The sequence below is a fragment of the Piliocolobus tephrosceles genome, chromosome 7, assembly GCF_002776525.5.
Source record: "Piliocolobus tephrosceles isolate RC106 chromosome 7, ASM277652v3, whole genome shotgun sequence".
In the NCBI taxonomy this organism is placed as follows: Eukaryota; Metazoa; Chordata; class Mammalia; order Primates; family Cercopithecidae; genus Piliocolobus; species Piliocolobus tephrosceles.
The window spans coordinates 102936082-102956918 of record NC_045440.1 but is presented as its reverse complement, the minus strand read 5'-3'; the positions used below and the strand labels follow the sequence as shown (position 1 = coordinate 102956918).

General features: G+C 40.3%; 2 protein-coding genes across 3 annotated transcripts in view; one reads left to right on the top strand and one right to left on the bottom strand.

The window, feature by feature from the left end:
* The window catches only part of LOC113224949 (vacuolar protein sorting-associated protein 13B-like), a 753925-nt gene extending 749400 nt beyond the window's left edge, over nt 1-4525 (top strand). The window contains exon 51 of the mRNA XM_026454950.2: nt 2371-4525. Coding sequence (XP_026310735.2) covers nt 2371-2619 — 249 coding nt within the window. The 3' untranslated portion in view covers nt 2620-4525. The remainder of the gene's footprint in view (nt 1-2370) is intronic.
* Nucleotides 4526-5027: 502 nt separating this feature from the next.
* Nucleotides 5028-20443, bottom strand: LOC111520904 (cytochrome c oxidase subunit 6C). 2 transcript variants are annotated; one of them, XM_023184019.2, is made up of 4 exons: nt 20334-20443; nt 18564-18708; nt 14329-14458; nt 5028-5151 (listed from the first exon to the last, which is right to left on the bottom strand). In XM_023184019.2, the coding sequence occupies exons 2-3, from the start codon at nt 18675-18677 to the stop codon at nt 14345-14347; spliced, it is 228 nt and encodes a 75-aa protein (XP_023039787.1). In that variant the 5' UTR covers nt 18678-18708; nt 20334-20443; the 3' UTR covers nt 5028-5151; nt 14329-14344. The 2 variants fall into 2 exon arrangements, with proteins under 2 accessions (XP_023039787.1, XP_023039788.1); XM_023184020.1 differs by lacking the exon at nt 20334-20443 and adding an exon at nt 20012-20157.
* Nucleotides 20444-20837: the final 394 nt, after the last annotated feature.

Genomic DNA, 20837 nt, shown 5'->3' with positions numbered 1-20837 from the left:
GTGATTTGGCAAGGGATAATATCATTACAATTAAGTCTTTAGTCCTTAATGAGAAACCTCCAAGGCCCTGTGACCATCATTATTCCTTAGCTGCTTGGGAAATATTTCAGATCTTAAACTATTGAGACTGGAGATTCTTTTGCTGTTGAACTGTCTTCAACTGTTGATCCTTCTCTCATACTTTTGTTTGAGGCAGGTATTGTGGAGAATCATCATAGGCTGGAAGGAAACAGACCTTAGTTTCCCTAGGGGTTGAGATAGTATCTGGAGTCACCACTCCTAAAAGTTGCCAAGATTATTGGGACTGTGGAATGAGGAAGCGGCACTGAAGCTCTGGATACCATTTTCAACACTGATTTTCCATTGCTGTCCAGGGCTGAAAGAGGGTTGGGATTAAGGAATGCCTAAAACAGAGGTGGGAAGACATGACTGAGAGCAGGAGCACTGTGCCTGCACAGCCAAGGCCAGGCACTGGCTGGAAGGTGGATGGGCCAGTGCGCCTTCAGCCTCCACATTCTGCTTTCTTTATTCCACTTTCTCTCTCATTAATATTCCTATTAATGACTTAATAGGAATAACTGCTGCCGTAATCCTGTGTCTAACCCCAACCTCTCCTACTCACCCCTAAGAAAACTCAAGCTGCAGAGCATCTTTGAGACTAAACCCTCCCAACTGCTGTAATCCGGAGTATTTTCAACATGAGTGGGTGGGGGAGGGTAGCCAGCAGTGCTGTCTTGTCAGGGAGCTTTCTTGAGCTGTCTTTTAGTGCATCCCAACATATTCCACAGACATAAGGAAGCCTGTCTGCTGTGAACACTTCCAGTGAAGACTAAAAGCGGTATTTTAAGATCTTCTATAAATGACTTTCTGGTTTTTAGCTTTTGCCTTAGATGCTAGGAAACACAGTTCCTTTGAATTTTGGAAGGAATTAATTTGTAGATGACATCATGCAGTACATTTAAATATGGCAGGATTGAGATTTTTTTTTTTAAGTCAGCATTTGCTTTTCTTGGTTAAATGCAACCAGTTTAGGGGTAATAATTGCTTAATATGCTTGGCACATTATTGAAATCCCTTATGAGAGGCTCAAAATGAGTCAGAAGGTCAATTTATTCCTTGGCTGGGATCCTTTCACAACACGGGTTTTCCTGTGCTGCTGTTCAGGAGGAGCAATTAAAACTTTTTGTGTATTCAAAGCTTTCCAGCTGAATTCTGGCCCCATCAAATGATATCAGAGCTCTGGCTTTTGCCTGGTGGTGCAGAGCTTTCATCTGTTAGTGAATCTTTGGGGACCGTTTTTCCCCAAGCTTAAAAACACAAGATCCAAACTCTAAGGGACTCCTTACTTATTTCTCTAGCAAGCCCCTTTACTATCTCTGTGCCATCACACGGACTTTCTCCAGCTGTTAAGACACTTTGATAGCATTGTTACTGGATCACACACAGAACTAGAAAGTCTTTACATTACCATTTCTTCCAGAGTAGTCTTGCCAATGTTCAGTAGGCAAAAACCACAGAAAGTTTGGTGGCTACCTGAGATTCACAAATTAGTGGCTTACAACTGCAAACTTCCCACTCCACTTGATCTACACACTAGATAGCTAAAGGACTTCAGGGTGGGAAGAATTTACAGCTTCAGCTGCCTTTGAATGATCTGATGAGCACTTTCTCAGAAAATCTCACTGAAGAACCTAGTATATCTCAGTTCTATTTGTGTTCCACTGAAGATGAGCCAGACTTTTATGAACCATAAATGTAGTTTGCATCCTCTTTTTTCCATAAAAATTTCCCCTTCCGCTGCCCAGTTTTTCTATTTTCTCTGGCTTTAAATCCTAGAATTTATAAAAGCAGAAAATGTTACAGTTCAAAAGGTTTTTTAATGCTCTGTCCAAAGCCACTGGTTTGAAAGAGGTGTTCTCCACTTTAAGATGTTCTATCTGAAGAGGTTTGGGGAGCTAGGCAAACTGAGCTTTTATTTCAGTGCTGAGTTTAATGTTGAATAGATTTATGTGGAGGAAAGATTTTTCTCCTTTTTTCTTGGGCTGGTTGCACAGAGCAATAACAGATGTTTTAATGGTTAGTGAGTAGAATGTTATCAAATCGTCAACTTCAAACATGGGAATTTTACACAACACCAAATGCTTATTCAAAGGAGGCTGTCCTAAGTCTCATGCACAACTTTTGTTACACTGCTAAAATTGCATTGTTAAAATTGCCGTATCTCAGAGGAAAAAAGGAAACATTTTGGATTAATGGCTTTAATAGCTGACCTAAAAGGCATAATGTACAAATATATCAAGGCAAAAGAACTAGTTTTGTTCTGGAACTCTCATGAGGGTCTGGCAACTAATCTTTATTTTTGGATCCTAGGTAGATGGAGTCCGAGAGAGACTGTCAGAGCAACAGTACAACAGACTTGTGGACTACATCACAAAGACATCTTGTCACCTGGCCCCTAGCTGTCCTTCCATGCAAATACCATGCCCTGTGGTGGCTGCCGAACCTCCCCCCTCCACTGTTAAAACATACCATTACTTGGTTGATCCGCATTTTGCTCAGGTCTTCCTTAGTAAATTTACCATGGTGAAAAATAAAGCCCTGAGGAAAGGGTTTCCTTGAGTCCCCTCTGAGGTATTGATTCCTACTTGTGTGATTTAGTTTTTGGGTTTCTTTGAGACAGGGTCTCACTACATTGCCCATGCTGACATCAAATTCTGTGGTTCAAGCAATCCTCCCACCTCAACCCACAAGTAGCTAGGACTGCAAGCACATGCCACCATACAGGGCTGCATTTTTTTTAAAAAAGCCTAGGCAGCTCTAACATCTGATATGGACACAAGGCCAATGGTTTCCTTATTTAAATCCTTACCTCTAAAAGATACTTCAAAGTGACAAAAACGTGTTCCTTTCCCACTTACAGACAATGATTAGCAGGTCCCTTACCACATACAGAGGATGCATTTCTTTTTGCTCTATGACACTTGCAAAATTTTCTACTGTAATTTGGATCTATTAACTCTCTGTTCCATCATAGAATGTGGCCAGGCCTTACAATGGAGAGCCAGAGTTAAAACTTAAAAGAAGTTTCTTATGTTTTTGGGCCGAGTCACCACGTTTGCCTCATGCTCTTTGGTCTGCAAAGGCCTAGGATTCTTTAAATGAAATGCTTAGGACTTTGCGGCTTATTACATTTGTCACTTAACTGCAATGCTGTTCTTTGATTGAAAGCTATGTGTATTTTCTCTGAAGTCTGCATTTTACCAAAATTTACAAAACCGTCTGATTACTGTCCAGGTACATTTTAGAAAAAGTGTTTTTCCAGTTTGTGTTTTACTAAGCAAACTTTGAGTAAATCCTTTGTCCTATATTGAATCCAGTACCAAAGTGCTCAGGTGAGTTTCTCTAGTTCCATAAACAAAACATACATAGTGGGAACTCCCTGGTATGCCGTAGAGCACACAAGAACCCCAATATTAATGCTAATAATTATACCAGTCCATTTCGTTTATTCTGTGGAATTGACTTGATAAAGCATGAAGATATTCCCAGTGTCTAATAATATTTTGCACCTAAGAATGGGTTTGACTCAAGATCTTGGGTTACCAAGATGTCTTCAATGTTCAGTAAATATCTTACAGTCCAGTAACTTAGAACATGTTCGCTGATTACATTTAAATTTGGGGCTACAGCTTGTTACCTACAACTTTGAGATGCTAAGATAATGCAATTTTAAATGCCCACAGGTTTTACTTGTTTTGGAGACAGACAGGGTCTCATTCTGTCACCCAGACTAGAGTACAGTGGAACAGTCATGGCTCACTGTAGCGTAAGCTCACTGCCCGGGCTCAAGGGATCTCACTCTAGTCTCCCAAGCAGCTGAGACTACACCACCATACCTGATTTTTTACATTTTTTCTAGAGATGAGATCTCGCTATGTTGCCCAGGCTGGTCTCATACTCCTGAGTTCAAGCATTCCTCCCACCTCTGCCTCCCAAACTGTTGGGATTACAGGTGTGAGCCACCATGCCCAACACCCACTGATCTTCAACTCTCACATGCTGGGCATAAGAAGTCACTATATAATTGTTACTGGAAAGCAAGATTTAATGAACAATTCTGACTATGAAAAATGGCTCTTTCAGTTTGTTCTGTAAATAACTCATGTAGAAAAGTGAGTTGTCAACCTCAAGAGTATTTCTAAAAATGTAAATATGTATTAATCCTCGTATCTTTTATGGCAATTTTGCATATTGGTATGAATTATATAAAACTGTTTAAAAGGTATCCTTGAATTACTGACCACCCATACATGTCTATTGTTACCAGGTTTTACAATGCAAATTTTCTCTAATACCTGGGTTTAATACAGCTCACATCACTGAATTTTACACGACTTTAAATGGGTTAATATACAGATTTTGTTATAATAAAGTTACTGATTAAATTAGCTTTGAATAAGCGTCGTTTTTTGAAGTTCTCCAGTATCACTTTGCTCGCAATAAACATGAAGTCCTAAAAAGACCTCTGAAAAAGTACCATACTGTGCTTGTCATTTAGCAGACATTACTCAATTCTTTTTTTTTTTTTTGACATCACTGAATTCTAATTAAGTAACCTTTTCTGGATTAGATATATATCCAAATTCTATTACATACTGTTAGCTTGTTATTAATAAAGCAATATTGAGTAAGAAACCCTACATTTGAATTACCTATTTCAACTATCTGGTGGTGGCACAGCTACCAAATAGTGGCAGTGAAGGCCAAGGGATAGATTTTATTAGGATTCTCTCTCTTCTTAGAGCCCACAGTACAGTAGTTTTACAGGCTCACGAAGAACACTTTAATCCATGGCCCAAGACCAAGTAACTGCAATGAAACGGACAAACTATCACAGTTAAAGATGAGCTAGAACAATGAAATTTTAAAGAACACGGAAATCAAGTTAGCTTCATAAACAGTTAAATCCCAAACCAATTCTGATGCTATTAAGTGCCCTGCATTATCATTAAAAAACTAAGAAAGACTTACTGTCCAAAGTATTTGTTAATTGTTTATTTAACAAGAGGAACTATTTCTTAGCCCACATATTCATGTGTCATAGTTCAGGAGTCAGTGACAAACTTCTCGGTAATTCAACCTGAAGAAATTCTGTGAAGAGAAACACAAAGGCTAAGTTAGTGATAAACACTCTCTCAATACTCACCATCTTTGAGGATCAGTTGAGGTCTCTTCCTACTAGTAGACTTCACACCTTGATCACTCACCCTTAGCCACAGAAAAAGCACCGTTCAGGCTACCTGGACTCCAAGTTTCCCTCTCCTTTAAGCTCCTTTAAGCTCCCTGACCACTCTGAATAGCCTCTTTTCCATTTTGGGCATACCACACCTTACTGTCATTGCTTGTGTGCATTGAACAAATTCTTTTTTCCTTCTCCTCAATTCTACGCCCACCACCACCCCCACCCCACCGCCATTCCCCCTTAAAGCCACATATTGTTTCTGTTCCAAGCCATATTTTTGTTCCTGTCTCCAAATATGTTCTCTCATATAGGTTTTTAAACATCTTAAAAATGGTAAAAATCTAACAAATTTAGCCTATTAATATCTTCTGATTATAAAACGCATGCTCCCTGTAAATTCTGAAAATTTCAAAGTTAAAGCAGATAAGTTACGATTATAAACAACCATTAGTATTTTCTTGATCTTTTTTTCCTTAATACACGATACCCAACTTATGATGGTTTGACTTACAATTTTTTGACTTTCTAATGGATTTTCAATCCACATGATACCCAACTTATGATGGTTTGACTTACAATTTTTTGACTTTCCAATGGATTTTCCGGGGTCTTACATGCATTTTTGACTTATGATATTCTAACATATAAAGTTTATTGGGATGTAACCCACATATATATAGTGCAACTGAAATGCTTATTTAGGAATACTGCCAAAATAGCAGTTTCATATTCTCTGTATCACAGCAAACTCATTTACAAGGCATAAACCCAGACTGAAGTGTCAAAAAGAAACTTTACATTGTTCTTTTTTGTTAAATATACACATAAGATTCCAGAGTAGGAAGTCTCATCGGATACTTCATACATGCTATCAAATCAATTTAGATGTCTTTTCTTCAGCACAGCAGTCAGTCCTTTTCTAGATATAGAACTTTAATTCACACTGTCCATGAGGCATAAGGACTTGTGAATACAACAGACCAAACCAGACCTATGGAACGCCAGCTAGTCACTCGTGGACACCCACCTAACAAACTATACTGTCCCAAATACGTTTTTTTAAAACAGTGACTTCTAAAAGTGTAACATTCATAATGCCAATCTAGCAATTAATAGCATAACCTATAAAAATGATTTTAAACATAAAAAGTAGTTTCATGTCAGCAAGATAAGACTGTGAAGCTCCAGGTCCCCAAACCCTGACAAAAAATAATGAATAAACATATGGACCAAAAATTTAAAAATGTTTAGCTTTATAAGAACTCTAGAAATCAGCTGAGCAGCAACCAAAGGAACCACCTAACCAAGAAAAAGTCACATGCAAAGTAGCAGGAAATTTCATGGCATTTTTGCTCACTCTTGCCAAACGCCCTCCTCAGTGCAATACAGTCAGAAGAAAACTACCCTGTCTCTTCCCTTAAGACATAAGATAAAGAATGAAACTGGCCTGCAATGTTCTGGTTTGTATGGAGCGGGCCTGAATCAGAGTGCTAATGGGAACAATGGCATAGTTTGGACAGGAGGTTGGAAAGAGCTGAAAGCAATAATGGGTACCATGGCATGAGTGAGCTGCAGGGGAACACAGACCTACAGAAACCTGTGGACAAGAGAGCAGAGGCAAAAGAATACAACAGAACAGCTAAGACTCCAAGAGGAAGCTGGAGGCAAACTCAGAAAAACTAAGAAAAACTAAACGCAGCTGTGTATAGGAGGAAACTAAAACTAATGCATATGCACAGGCCCAGGGAAGATGGCATCCCCAGAAAAAGTTTGAGAGGACACCAAGCCTTATGGTGCGCTAATCAGTGAAGGCCTTTCCATGCACAGTCAGTCTGCACAGGGAGAGGTAGCTGGTTTTGCAAATGCCTGAATTTCACAAAAGATCACAAGGCACATAAAAGAAATATGGAAACACGAACGATTGAAAGAAACAAATCTCCACAAACCAACTCTAAAGAAACAGAAGCTGCTGACTTACTCTAAAAAACTTAAGAACAATTATCTAAAAAATGCTCAATGAGCTAAACGAGAATGTGGACAACTAAGCAAAATTAGGTAGCCATTATATAAACAAGTGAGAATATAAACAAAGAGAAAATGATTTCTAAAAACCAAACACACTCTGGAGGTGAAAAATATAGTAACTGAATGGGGGGAGAAGGGGTAGGAATCACTAGAGGGATTTAACAGCAGACTCAGGCAGAGGAAAGAATCAGGAAACTTGAAGACAGATCATTTGAAGTTATCAAGTCTGAAGAACAGGCCAGACATGGTGGCTCATGCCTGTAATCCCAAAACTTTGGGAAGCCAAGGTGGTAGGATCACCTGAGCCTAGGAGTTCAAGACCAGCCTAGGCAACATGGTGAGACCCCATCTCTATAAAATTAAATTTTTAAAAGTCTGGAAGAGAAAAAAAAAAGTAACTAGCTTAAGACATCTGACTACACCAAGCAGACCAATATAGGTATTATGGGAGTCCCAGAAGAGAAAAAGGGCAGAGAGCTTAAAAAACCAAACAAAACACCTGTCAACTGAGAATAATACATCCCACAAAACAGTCCTTCAAAAATGAAGGAGAAATTCCCAGATAAAAAAGTCAAAGGAGTTTTATCATTAGATTTGCCTTACAGAATGCTAAAGTGCTAAAGGGAATACTTCAAGTTGAAACAAAAAGGACACCAGTCAGTAACTCAAAGTCATGTGAAAATATAAAGTTCTCTGGCAAAGAATACAGAAACTTGTATTAAAATTTGGTTTGTGCCAGGTACAGTGGCTCATGCCTGTTATCCCAGCACTTTGGGAGGTCCAGGCAGGCAAATCACTTGAGGTCAGTTCAAGACCAGTTGGGCCAACACGGTGAAATTCCATCTCTACTAAAAATATAAAAATTAGCTAGGCACAGTGGGGCACATCTGTAAATCAAGCTACTCAGGAGGCTGAGGCATGAGAACTGCTTGAACCTATGAGGCGGCAGTTGCAGTGAACCGAGATTGCATCACTACATTCCAGCCTGGGTGACAGAGTGAGACTCCATCTCTTTAAAAAAAAAAAAAAAAAAAAAAAATTTGTCTGTAAATTCACTTTTAATTCTTTTATAGAATTTAAAAGACAAAAGCATAAGAACTATAGGTCTATGTTAATGGATACATAATATATAAACACATAATGTGTGATACTGGTAACACAGGAAAAGAGGGTGGGTGGTGTAAAGGAGTTGAGTTTTTATATGCAATTGAAGTTGTTGTAAGTTTAAAACAAATCATTATAACTTTAGCATATTTCATGTAATTCCCATGGTAACCACAAAGAAAATACTGAATACAAAAGGAAAGACTGAAACATGTCCCTATAAAAGAATGAGGAAAGAAATGAGGGACAAAGAAGCTATAAGACATACAGAAAACAAAATGGCAATACTGTGTCTTTATCAGTAATAACCTTAAATGTAAATGGATTAAACTCCCCAACCAAAAGACAACGACAGAGTGGATTAAAAACCTGGATCCAATTATATGCTGTCTACAAGACTCACTGTAGATGTAAGAACACACAAGTTGAAAGTGAAAGGGTGGAAAAAGGTGTACCACACATATAGTAACCAAGAGAACAGGGGTAGCTACACTAAATCGGACAAAATAGACCAAGTCTAAAATGTTACAAGAGACAAAAAAGAATTAATTTAAAAAGATTAATTCTAGATCTAGCAATTATAAATACATATGCACCAAACATCAGAGCTCTAAATATATGAAGCAAACACTGACAGAATTGAAGGGAGAAGCAGACAGCTCTACAATAGCAGTGGAGGACTTCAATACCCCACTTTCAATAACTGATAGAACTAGACAGAAGGATTAATAAGAAAACACAGGACTTGAACAACACTATAAATCAACTGGACCTAACAAAACACTCCATCTAACAACAGAATACACATTTTTCCCAAGAGCACATGGAACGTTCTCCAAGACCCAAGACAAACCATATTTTAGGTCACAAAATCAATCTTAAATTTTAAAAGACTGGCAATCATACAAAGTATCTTTTCTGATCACAATGGCATGAAACTAGAAATCAAAAGCCAAAGGAAAAGAGGAAAATCCACAAACATGTTTCAGTTAAACAGACTCTAATAATCAATAAATTAAAAATAAATTACAAGGAAATTTTAAAAGAAAAACTATATCAACCTAAGAACTAGAAAAAGAGGAATTAAACCCAAATGTAGCTGAAGTAAATATTAGAGATAAACAAAATAGATTACAATAGAGAAAAATCAAAGCCAACAGTCAGTTCTTTGAAAAGATCAAATCGACAAACCTTTAGTCACACTAATAAAAAAGAGAACCACCAAACAACAGAGGGAACATTACAACTGATTGTAAAGATCTAAAAGGAGTGAGAATGCTATGAACAATTACATGTAAACAAATGGGATGACCTAGAAGAAACAGAAATACACAACTCAAAAAAGAAAATTTTGTGGGGGATGGGGACAGCATCTCCCTCTGATACCTAGGCTGGAGTGCAGTGGTGCAATCACTGCTCACTGCAGCCTTGACCTCCTAGGCTCCGGTGATCCTCCCAGGTAGCTGGGACTACAGGCGTGCGCCATCACACACATTATTTTTTGTATTTTTTTTTTGTAGAGACGGGGTTTCACCATGCTGCCCAGGCTGGTTTCAAACTCCTGGGCTCAAGCAATTCACCTGCTTTGGCCTCCCAAAGTGCTGGGATTAGAGGCTTTATGAGCTACCACACCCACCCTAGAAATACAACCTAATCAAGACTGGATAAGGAAAAAAGTAATCTGAACATCTATAACTAGTAGGAATTTTTAGTCAGTAGCCAAAAACTTCAACAAAGAAGAGTCCAAGACCACATGGTGAATCCTATCAACCTTTTTTTGAGACAGGGTCTCATATTCTGTTATCCAGGATGGAGTGCAGTGGTATGATCATAGCTTACTAGCAGCCTTAAACTCCCATGCTCGAGTGAACCTCCTGCCTCAGCCTCCCAAGTAGCTGAGACTACAGGCATGCACCACCACACCCAGCTAATTAAAAAAAAAATATATATATATATATGTATTTTTTTTTTGGTAGAGACAGGGTCTTGCCATGTTGCACAGGCTGATCTTTAACTTCTGGGCTATAGTGATCCTCCTTTCTCAGCCTCCCAAAGTGCTGGGATTATAGGCATGAGCCACCATGCCCAGACCTCTACGAAACCAGCACCAATCCTCCTCAAGTTTTTCCAAAAACAGTGAGAAAAAGGGAACATTTCCACATTCATTCTATAAGGCCAGCATTATCCTGATACCAAAGACAAACACACAAGAAAACTATAGGCCAAATCCTTGAACACAGATGCAAAAATCCTCAACAAACCACTAGCAAACCAGATTTGACAGTGCATTAAAAGAATCATACACCATGATTAAGTGGAATTTATCCCTAGGATGCAAGGATAGTTCAATATATGCAAATCAATAGATGTGACATAACACACTGACAGAATGAAGGATAAAAAACACATCTCAAAAAAATGCAGAAAAAGTATTTGACAAAATTCAACATCCTTTCATGATCAAAACTATCAACAGAAGGAATGTACTTCAACCCAACCATGGCCAAAAAGGATAAACTAATATACTGAACACAGAAAATGTGAAAGCTTTTCCTCTAAGACCTAGAACCAGACGAGGATGCCCACTCTTGCCACTTCTATTCAATGTAGTACTGGAAGTCCTAGCCAGAGCAATGAGGCAAGAAGGAATAAGCAGCACCCAAAAAGGAAAGGAATAAGTAAAATTATCTGTTTACAGATCACATAATCTTACCTCCAGCAAACCCTAAAGATTTCTCACACAGAAGTGTCAGAATAAATGAATTCTGCTAAGTTGGAGGATACAAAAATCAGCTCTTTCTATACACCAACAAGAATGAAATAAAGGAATCCCTAATAAAGGAAATTAAGAAAATAATTCTATTTATAATAGCACCAAAAATAGGAATGTATTTAACCAGGAATATGAAAGACTTAAACACTGATCTAGATGAAACAGATATATACCTGTACACTGCTAAAAAAAACTAGCAAATCTGAATCATGCAATCCCCACAGTAACCACAAAGAAAATACAGAATACACACAAACGGAAATAGGAAGGAAACTGAAACACGTCACTGCAAAATAAAGGAAAAGTACGGAAAGAAATGTGTGTCCTTGGACACACTGTTTTGATTACAGTAGTCTCCTTTTATCCAGGGTGATATGTTTCAAGACACCTCCAGTGAATTCCTGAAACTAGGGATGGTACCAAACCCTACATAGCTATGTTTTTTCCTATATACACACACATCTATAATAAAGTTTAACTCAAAAATTAGGCATAGTAAGAGATTAGCAACACTAAAAGAAATTAAAGATGCAAAATACTGCTAAAAGAAATTAAAGATACAAAGAAGAAAGACATCCCATGTTCATGGATTGGAATACTTAATAGTATTAAGATGTCCATACTACCAAAAGTAATCTACAGATTTAATGCAATTCCTATCAAAATCCCAATGGCATTTTTTACAGAAATAGAAAAATCCATCCTAAAATTCACACTATTAAGGAACCCCAAATAGCTAGAACACTCTCGGGGCAGGGGGAAAAAAAGAACTAAGCTGAAGGACTCACACTTACTGATTTTAAAGCAAACTACAAAGCTACAGTGTAGTAGTCATCCCTTATTTGTGGTTTAACCTTCTACCACTTCAGTTACCCACAGTCAACTGCGGTTCAAAAACAGGTGAGGACAGTACAGCAAGATATTGAGAAATCACATTCACCTTTTATTACTATACACTATCATTGTTCTATCTTCTTATTGTTGCTAATCTCTTACTATGCCTAATTTATGAGTTAAATGTCATCATAGGTAGGTGTGTATAGGTAAAACAACATAATATATATAGGGTTTGGTACTATCTGTGGTTTCAAGAATCCACTGGAGGGGTCTTGAAACATATCTTAGATAAAACAGACTAGTGTAATCAAAACAGTGTAGTACTGACCTGAAGACAGACATACAGACTAATGAAATAGAGAGCCCAGAAATAAACTCTCACATTTAGAGTCAAATGATTTCACCAAGGTACCAAGACCATTCCACGGAAGACGACAATCTTAACAAATGATTTTGGGAAAACTGGATACCACATGTAAAAGAATACAGTCAGCTCTTTACACCCTAGACAAAAATTCAAGTGAATCAAAGATCTAAAGATAAGAGCTAAAACTATAAAAGTCGTAGAAGAACACATAAAAAAGACTTCATGACACTGGATTTGGCAATGACTTACTGAATATGACACTAAAAGCACATAAAACAAAAGTAAAAATAAATTCGACATCTAAATTTCTGTGCATCAAGGGATGCAACAGAGTGAAAAGGCAACCTATGAAATGGGAGAAAATATTTACAGATCATATCTAATAAGGGGTTAATATCCAGAATATATACAGAACCACAACTCAACCAATAAACAAAAAACCAAATTGAAAATGAGCAGAAATGAATAAACATTTCTCCAAAGATAACATACAAATGGCATATAAGCACATGAAAAGATGCTCAACATCACAAATAATCAGGAAAATGCAAATCAAAACAATGTGATAACACCTCATAACTACTAGGATGGCTACTATCAAAAATACCAACATTATGCCAGGCACAGTGACTCACGCCTGTAATCCAACACTTTGGGAGGCCAAGGTGGGTGGATCACCTGAGCCCAGGAATTCAAGCCCAGCCCAGGTAATACAGTGAAACCCTGTCTCTACTAAAAATACAGAAGTTAGCCAGGTATGGTGGCACATGCCTACAGTGCCAGCTTCTTGGGAGGCTTAGGCAGGAAGATCCCTTGAGCCTGGGAGGTTGAGGCTGCAGTGAGCCATGATCGCACTACAGCCTGGGTGACAGAAGGAGATGCTGTTAAAAAAAAAAGTGTTGGGGAGGATGGAAAGAGTGTAAAATGGTGCAGCCACTATGGAAAATGGTATGGCAGTTTCTTAAGAAATTAAAAATCCTATGATTCCAGCAATTCCACTTTTGAATATATCCCAAAAGAACTGAAAGCAAGGCCTTGAAGGAATATTTGTATGCCTAGGTTCACAGTATCACTCGCAACAATCAAAAAGTGGAAGCAACCCAAGCGTCTACTGATGGATGAATGGATAACAATGTGACACAACTAAAACACATCATTCAGCTTTAAAAAGAAAGGAAATTGTGACACATGCTGTAACATGGATGAACCTTGAGTACATTACACTAAGTGAAATAAGCCAGTCACAAGAAAACAAATACTGTATGATTCTACTTACAAGATGCCTGGGGTAGCCAAATTCTTAGAAAGTAACACAGTGGCTGCCAGGGTCTAAGTGGAGGTATGAATGGGTTGCTTAATGGATATAGTTTCAATTCCGTAAGATGAAGAATTCTGGAGACTGGTTGCACAACGTGAATGAACTTAACACTACTAAACTGTACAATTAAAAATGATTAAGATGGCAAATTTTATATCACAGATGCTCCTTAACTTACCATCAGGTTACATTCTGATAAAACCATCATAAGTTTAAAATATCTTAAGTTGAAAATGCATTTAATACACCTAACCTACATCATAGCTTAGCCTTCCCTATCTTAAATGTGCTCAGAACACTTATGTTAGCCTGCAGTTGCAGAAAATCATCTAACACAAAGCCTAGCTTATAACAAAACACTGAGTATCTCACACAGCACTACATTTGTACAGCATCAGTTGTTTACCCTTGTGATTATGTGTCTGACTGGGAGATGTGGTCATTGCTGCTCCCCCACATCACGAAAGTATTGTGCCACTTATTGCTCATGTGGACAAAGATCAAAATCCAAAGTATGGTTACCAAATGTGCATCACTTCCACACCATCGTAAAGTCAAAAAATCTTAAGTCCAAACATCGTAAGTCACGGATAGTCATCTGTATTTGCATTTTACCACAATTAGAAATTTTTATTTTAAGTAACTTCAAATAAGCATATTACCTTTATATTCCAAGGATTACTTTACACTCTGAAAGATACCAGCCTTCCTCATCTCCTCAAAATCTTTCATGGCATCATAGTTTCTGTAGAAATCTGCGTATGCCTTCTTTCTTTTATCAGCCACACCAAACTAAAAAGCAACCATCCATTAGTTTATTTTTCAGATTACTGGAAATTAGATTTCAGATTATAATACCTAAAGACAAGGTAGAACACATGTTTTTGTTCACCCTTTAATTTAAACCCTACATTTTCTAAGGGGTGGAGGTGGTGACAGATAAAAAGGAAGACAAAGTCTAAGAAATTGCTAAATTTGCAAAGAAAAGAATGGGGGAATAAGGTGTCTATTTTGTTTTGTTTGAGGTTTCCGTACACAAAGGGCAGGCGGGGTTCAACAGAAAAAGAACAAATGAAGATTCAAGACAAAAATGGAAAGTTTAAGTGACTTTACTATTATTTTTTTTAAAACATGGGGTCTCCCTCTGCAGAAATACACAAAAATCATGCTACCTGATGGAGTAATATAGTAAGAATCCTTTACCTGACCAGTTTTATCACTTCACTTCTACTTGAATTACCAATTTCTTCCCAGTAATAAATCAAGAGGCAGAGGCCGGGTGTGGTGGTTCATGCCTATACTCCCAGCACTTTGGGAGGCCAAGGGGGGAGAATCATGAGGTGAGGAATTGGAGACCAGCCTGGCCAACATGATTAAACTCCATCTCTACTAAAAATACAAAAATTAGCCGAGCATGGTGGCGGGCAGTTGTAATCCCAGCTACTTGGAAGGCAGAGGCAGGAGGACTGCTTTGACCCGGGAGGCCTCGGAGGGTTCACTGAGCCAAGATCGTGACACTGCACTCTAGTTTGGGTGACAGAGCAAGACTCCGTCTTGAAAAAAATAAAATAAAAAGAGGCAGAAGCGCAAGTGCTGGGGGCCATCATTACACGTACGGTTAATTTGGACTCTCCCTACTTCATTTAGTCATCCATCTGACAGACAGGAGACAGCCAAGGGTCCTGGAAAAACAGCCTGAAGGCTGAAAGGCCAGACTGTTGGACCAGATCCCAAAACCCTGAGGGAGAACTGCACATTTGCCTGCCCTTTCAGGACTGATTCTTTTTGGCTAATGGCCACAGGCACACTGGGGGTAAACAGGGTGGAGCCAGGAGAAGTTGCACCTTTTGCAGTGGGAAGGACCCTAGTCTCTTCAGCTCCTGTGTCGTGGCCTGGTATTCAATCTGTGAGGTGGGGGCCTGTCAGCAGGACACTCCCTCACTTTGCCGAGAGTCTGTTTTATTTGTTCCTTTTCAGCCAATAAATTCAGCCCTCCTCACCCTTCAGTGTGTCCATGTGCCTAATTTCTCCTGGTTGTGACACAAGAACCCAAATTTAGCTAAACTAAGGAGCAAAAACTGCATCACATCCATCCCTTCTACAAACATTTACTTCATGCCCACTATATGCCAGGCAGCAGGAATCTCAAGGACCAAAAGATTTTTTGTGCTTGTCTCTCCAAAGAGTACCAAAGCATAGGTCCACTTACTGCTTTCTCAGTGTTCCATCTCCTCTTTGCTCTCCCAGTTCTCCCCATTTTTTTTTTTTTTTTTTTTTGAGACAGTCTGGCTCTATCACCCAGCCTGGAGTGCAGTGGTGCGATCTCGGCTCACTGCAACCTCCACCTCCCCATTTTTTTTGTTTTTGTTTTTGTTTTGAGACAGAGTCTCGCTCTTGCTGCCCAGGCTGGAGTGCAATGGTACGAACTCAGCTCACTGTAACCTCCACCTCCTGGGTTCAAGCAATTCTCCTGCCTCAGCCTCCCAAGCAGCTGGGATTACAGGTGTCCGCCACCACGCCCAGCTAATTTTTTTGTATTTTTACTAGAGATGGGGTTTCACCATGTTGGCCAGGCTAGTCTGAAACTCCTGACTTCAGGTGCTCTGCCCGCCTCTGCCTCCCAAAGTGCTGGGATAACTGGCGTGAGCCACTGCACCTGGCCTCGCCTCCCAACCTTGGCTGACATCTCTGCTTCCCAGGCTCAAGCCAACCTCTCACCTCAACCTCCCAAGTAGCTAAGGCCACAGGCATATTGTGTATTTTTGTAATTTTCGAAGAAATGTGGCCGGGTGCGGTGGCTCACGCCTGTAATCCCAGCACTTTAGGAGGCCAAAGTGGGCAGATCATGACATCAGGAGATCGAGACCATCCTGGCTAACACGGTGAAACCCCATCTTTACTAAAAAATACAAAAAAATTAGCTGGGCATGATAGTGGGCACCTGTAGTCCCAGCTACTCGGGAGGCTGAGGCAGGAGAATGGCGTGAATCCAGGAGGTGGAGCTTGCAGTGAGCCGAGTTCGCGCCACTGCACTCCAGCCTGGGCAACAGAGTGCAACTCCGTTTCAAAAAAAAAAAAAAGAAAAGAAATGCCCAGCTAATTTTTGTATTTTAGTAGAGACGTAGTTCCTCCATATCTCCCAGGCTGGTCTTGAACTCGTGAGCTCAAGCAATCCGCCCACCTCGGCCTCCCAAAGTGCCAGGATTACAGGCATGAGCCACCAGACCCAGTCCCTCGCCCTAACTTGCAAGGCTCAAATTCTACCTCCTCTATCAAATAGCTATGACCCACAATAACTGTGACCCACAACATCCCCCAAAACCATTCTTTCAGTTATGTTCTATCTTGCAATGTCTTCTAATTTTTTTTTTTTTTAACCTCCCCAACTTGACTCTAAGTTCTTTAAGAACAGAGATTTAGATACACGCCTTTTGTGTCCTCCAAAGCACTTGGAACACTACATTACCTAACACCGTACTGAATTTTATACACTGCCTCTTATTCAACAGGTCCTTTTAAGAACCTATTTGTGTGTCCAGCACCCAACAATAGGGTGCCACAGTAAACAAAAGACATGGTACCTGCCTTAATGAGGCTCACAGCCCAGTAAAGAATATAAACACTAAACAAAAATTAAGTACAAAGAGTTTAAAAGCAAAGCTCTGAATTCTTTCATGGGGTATTATGACAAGAATGATAAACATATGTATTATCAAAAGCATTTTTATGGAAAAGTTGTAAATATGCAGCCTTTGATTAAAAATAAAAGGCATAACAAAATCCACATTAGGGAGAGTGTTAAAATACAATTCTGTAATAATTACTCAAGGTGTCAAACAGAACCATAATCAGCCGACCATTCCTGCACGTTCCACACTCATGGATTCAGCCAACCAAGGACTGAAAATATTTGAGGAAAAAAATAAAAAATGCTACAAAATTAAAAATACAGTATAAACTACTGACATAGCATTTATATTGCATTAGGCATTATAAGTACTCTAGAGATGATTTCAAGTATCGTCAGGGCTCCTGAACCAATCCCCCATGGATAGAGGGGCAGAGCCCCTCTGCATACTAGCTTCTGTAATGGGTTGAATTGTGTTTGACCAAAATTCATGTGTTTAAGTCCTAACTCTCAGTACCTCAGAATCTAAACATTTTTGGAAATAAGGGCTTTAATGAGATAATTAAGTTAAAAGGCCATTTAGGGTGGGCCCTAATCCAATACGACTGATGTTCTTTTAAGAAATTCAGCAAGCCAGGTGCAGTGGCTCACGACTGTAATCCCAGCACTTTAGGAGGCCCAGGCAGGTGGATCCTTGAGCCCAGGAGTTCAAGACCAGCCTGGACAACGTGGCCAACTCTGAAACCTCATCTCTACAAAAAATATAAAAATTAACCAGTTGTGTTGGTGTGTACCTGCAGTCCCAGGTACCGGGTGACAGAGTAAGACCCTGTCTCAAAGAAAGAAAGAAAAAGGAAAGAAAGAAAAAAAATGAAAAGAAGGGCAGAAAAAGGAAAGAAGGAAGGAAAGGGAAAGGAAAAGAAGTTCAGCCACAGATATATGCCCACAGAGGACACTGTGAAGACAAAAGAAGGGAGCCATCTACAAGCCAACAGAGGCCTGAGAAGGCATCAACCCTGCCAACAGATTTCTAGCCTCCAGAACTGCGAGCAAATTTAAGGCACCCAGTCTATGGTTCTTTGTTATGGCATTCCAGCAAACTAACAAGTTTCATTTAAAGACGGAGGACAAGCTATAGTTCCTGTCACACTGAAGTGAGTGCAGAAAGGGTTAGAAGGAAACACATTACAAGGGGGATTTCTTTAAAAGATTTTTCAACCAAAAACACATACTCTATGACCTTTGGCACAAAGTAAAAAACATACATACCTTATACAAAGCTGCAACTCCCAGGGATAGCACGAATGCTGTAACCATATGAAATCGCAGGCGCTTGGCCAGAAGGCCACGCATCTGAGGTTTTGGCAAAACTTCGGATGTCATGGTAGTTGCTGTCCTTGATACGTATGCCAACCTTAAGAGATTCAGAAAATATGATTAAGTACAGAGTTTATTTAAGCCATAAACTTCAGAATGGTCACCTGGAAGCATTGGAGTTGTCCTGAATATAAACTCCGATTAGCAGCATTGAGAATGGCCACCTGGAAGCACTGAAGTTGTCCTGAATATAAACTCCGATTAGCAGCAGTTACAAATGAAATGTTTTTCTTTTTTGGCAGAAACAGGGTCTAGCTGGTCTTAAAAACTCCTGCCCTCAAGTGATCACCCTACCTCATCTCAAAGTGCTGGGATTCCAGCCTACAAGTGGATTAAGAAAAAATTAGAGGCAATTCCTAAATTGTTCATCAAGAATTTACATTTAAATAACATAAACTATTGACTAAACGCTGTCATTTGTGTCACAAATCCAGGAATAACATTTGGGTTGAGACATGGGTGAGGGGCGGGACTGAAGTCCAATACTCAGGTCTCTGGGCCCTACATATCTCATGTACCTCTCCCTACTGAGCTTTTTTTCCTTTCTCGGGTAAAATAATAAAAGAAAAACTCTGAAGAAAATAATATATCAAAAGAATTCTCATGCACAGTACATTTTACTACCTAGAGAATCACAGCACGACAGTGGATGGATTCCTCTCACAAAGCCTAAGCTGTCTCTTGGCTTAGCTTGTTTCACCTCTCCCTCCCCCGGCCCCCATACACTGAGCGACTACCATAAATAAAGGCGATTAACTGCGGCACACTAGTAATGGCTGAGCCAAGGCGACAAAAATCTTTCCCAACAACAAGAAAAACAAGCAGTAGCTCCACATTGTAATTAACGATGGCAAACCCATTTATGGAACATTTACTCTTCTAAAAATTTTCTGTCCACTCGTTAAACCTTCGCGACAACCCTGTCAGATCATGAGGCAGGTGTTTTCCACGGTCACACGATATACCGTTAAAACCTGGACGGGAACGCGGCAATTGCCATGAGGGCCCAAATTACCTAACTACTCCTTTGCCCAGCCACCCCCGGGGGCCCAAAGACCCTTGCGTCCCTGCAGGCCTTCAGCTAACGCGGCCGGGGGTAGGATGGGAAGCCGTGGGGCGAGGGAGGTTGCAGGAAGCCCATCCTTTCCCTCCTGCGACAGGCACGGTGACCCTCCTCCATCTTCCCAGCTCTAATTTAAAACGCTGCCACACAGCGAGCGACGCTGCCAGCTGCTTCGCCTACACTGACCCTTGCGCCTCACGACCAGCTGCAGAAAAAACCACTACCCCTTTTCTCACGGGAGAGAAACACCGAGGCCAAATAGGTCAAATGACCTCACCAAGGTCACGATGGCTGAGAAAAAGTGCAGCGGGTACTGGCCCCGGGTCGGCTCACTCCGAAGCCCGCTGGGTCCTCGAGAGTCCCGCAGCCCACCCGGCTTCGGTGGGGCCGTCGCAACCCACCCGGTCCCTGTGGTCCGCCCGCCGCCCTCCAGAGGCCGCAGCGGAAGTGTGGGGGGGTAGATGCGGAAGAGAGGCCCGAAGCGTCACCACGGCCGAGACACAGAGTCACGACTAAATCCGAGGCAGAGAGAAAGCGGGAGGCTGCCGTTGTGACAACCCGAAGTGTCGCGGTGGAGATGCAACACGGACCACACTTACCTCAATACCAGCGTCCTTCCCGACTAAAGGAAAAATGGACGGCATTCCAGCCGCGCGCAGGCGCAGAATAACAGTGCACGGAGAGAACCTGGCGACGGTAGCCGAAGGAGTTCAAAAGACCTCTAGCGCGCCCACCGCAGGTGACAGCCGAAGTTCTTTTTCGTGGTCTGCTTCTTTCCTGTGTGACCTTGCAAAACGGGCTTGACCTCCTTATCTATCGACCTCTTTATCTTCTTAGTAAATTGAAGATATTAGTCGTACTCATACACAGAGTCCCAAAACATGTGCACAAACCGACATTTTAATTATAACCAACCTTATGCGAATAACTGTTTGGCTTGGGTAAAAGGTGAAAAAGCCGACTTCTAGGAGCTCAGAGCCCAGAAGATGAGAAAGATAAACAGATTAATACCGATCCTATGAAGTGGGCACTACCACAGAGACGTGGCCCAGCTACTGCAGAAGCAATTCTCTACCTGGCAAAGCTGAGGACGTTTTGACAGA

Excerpts from the sequence above, each read along its gene's own strand:
- LOC111520904 (XM_023184019.2), bottom strand. The coding sequence starts at position 18,677 with ATGACATCCGAAGTTTTGCCAAAACCTCAGATGCGTGGCCTTCTGGCC. Across the intron at positions 14,459-18,563 it reads GAGTTGCAGCTTTGTATAAG|TTTGGTGTGGCTGATAAAAG; the intron begins GTATGTATGTTT and ends GTTGCTTTTTAG.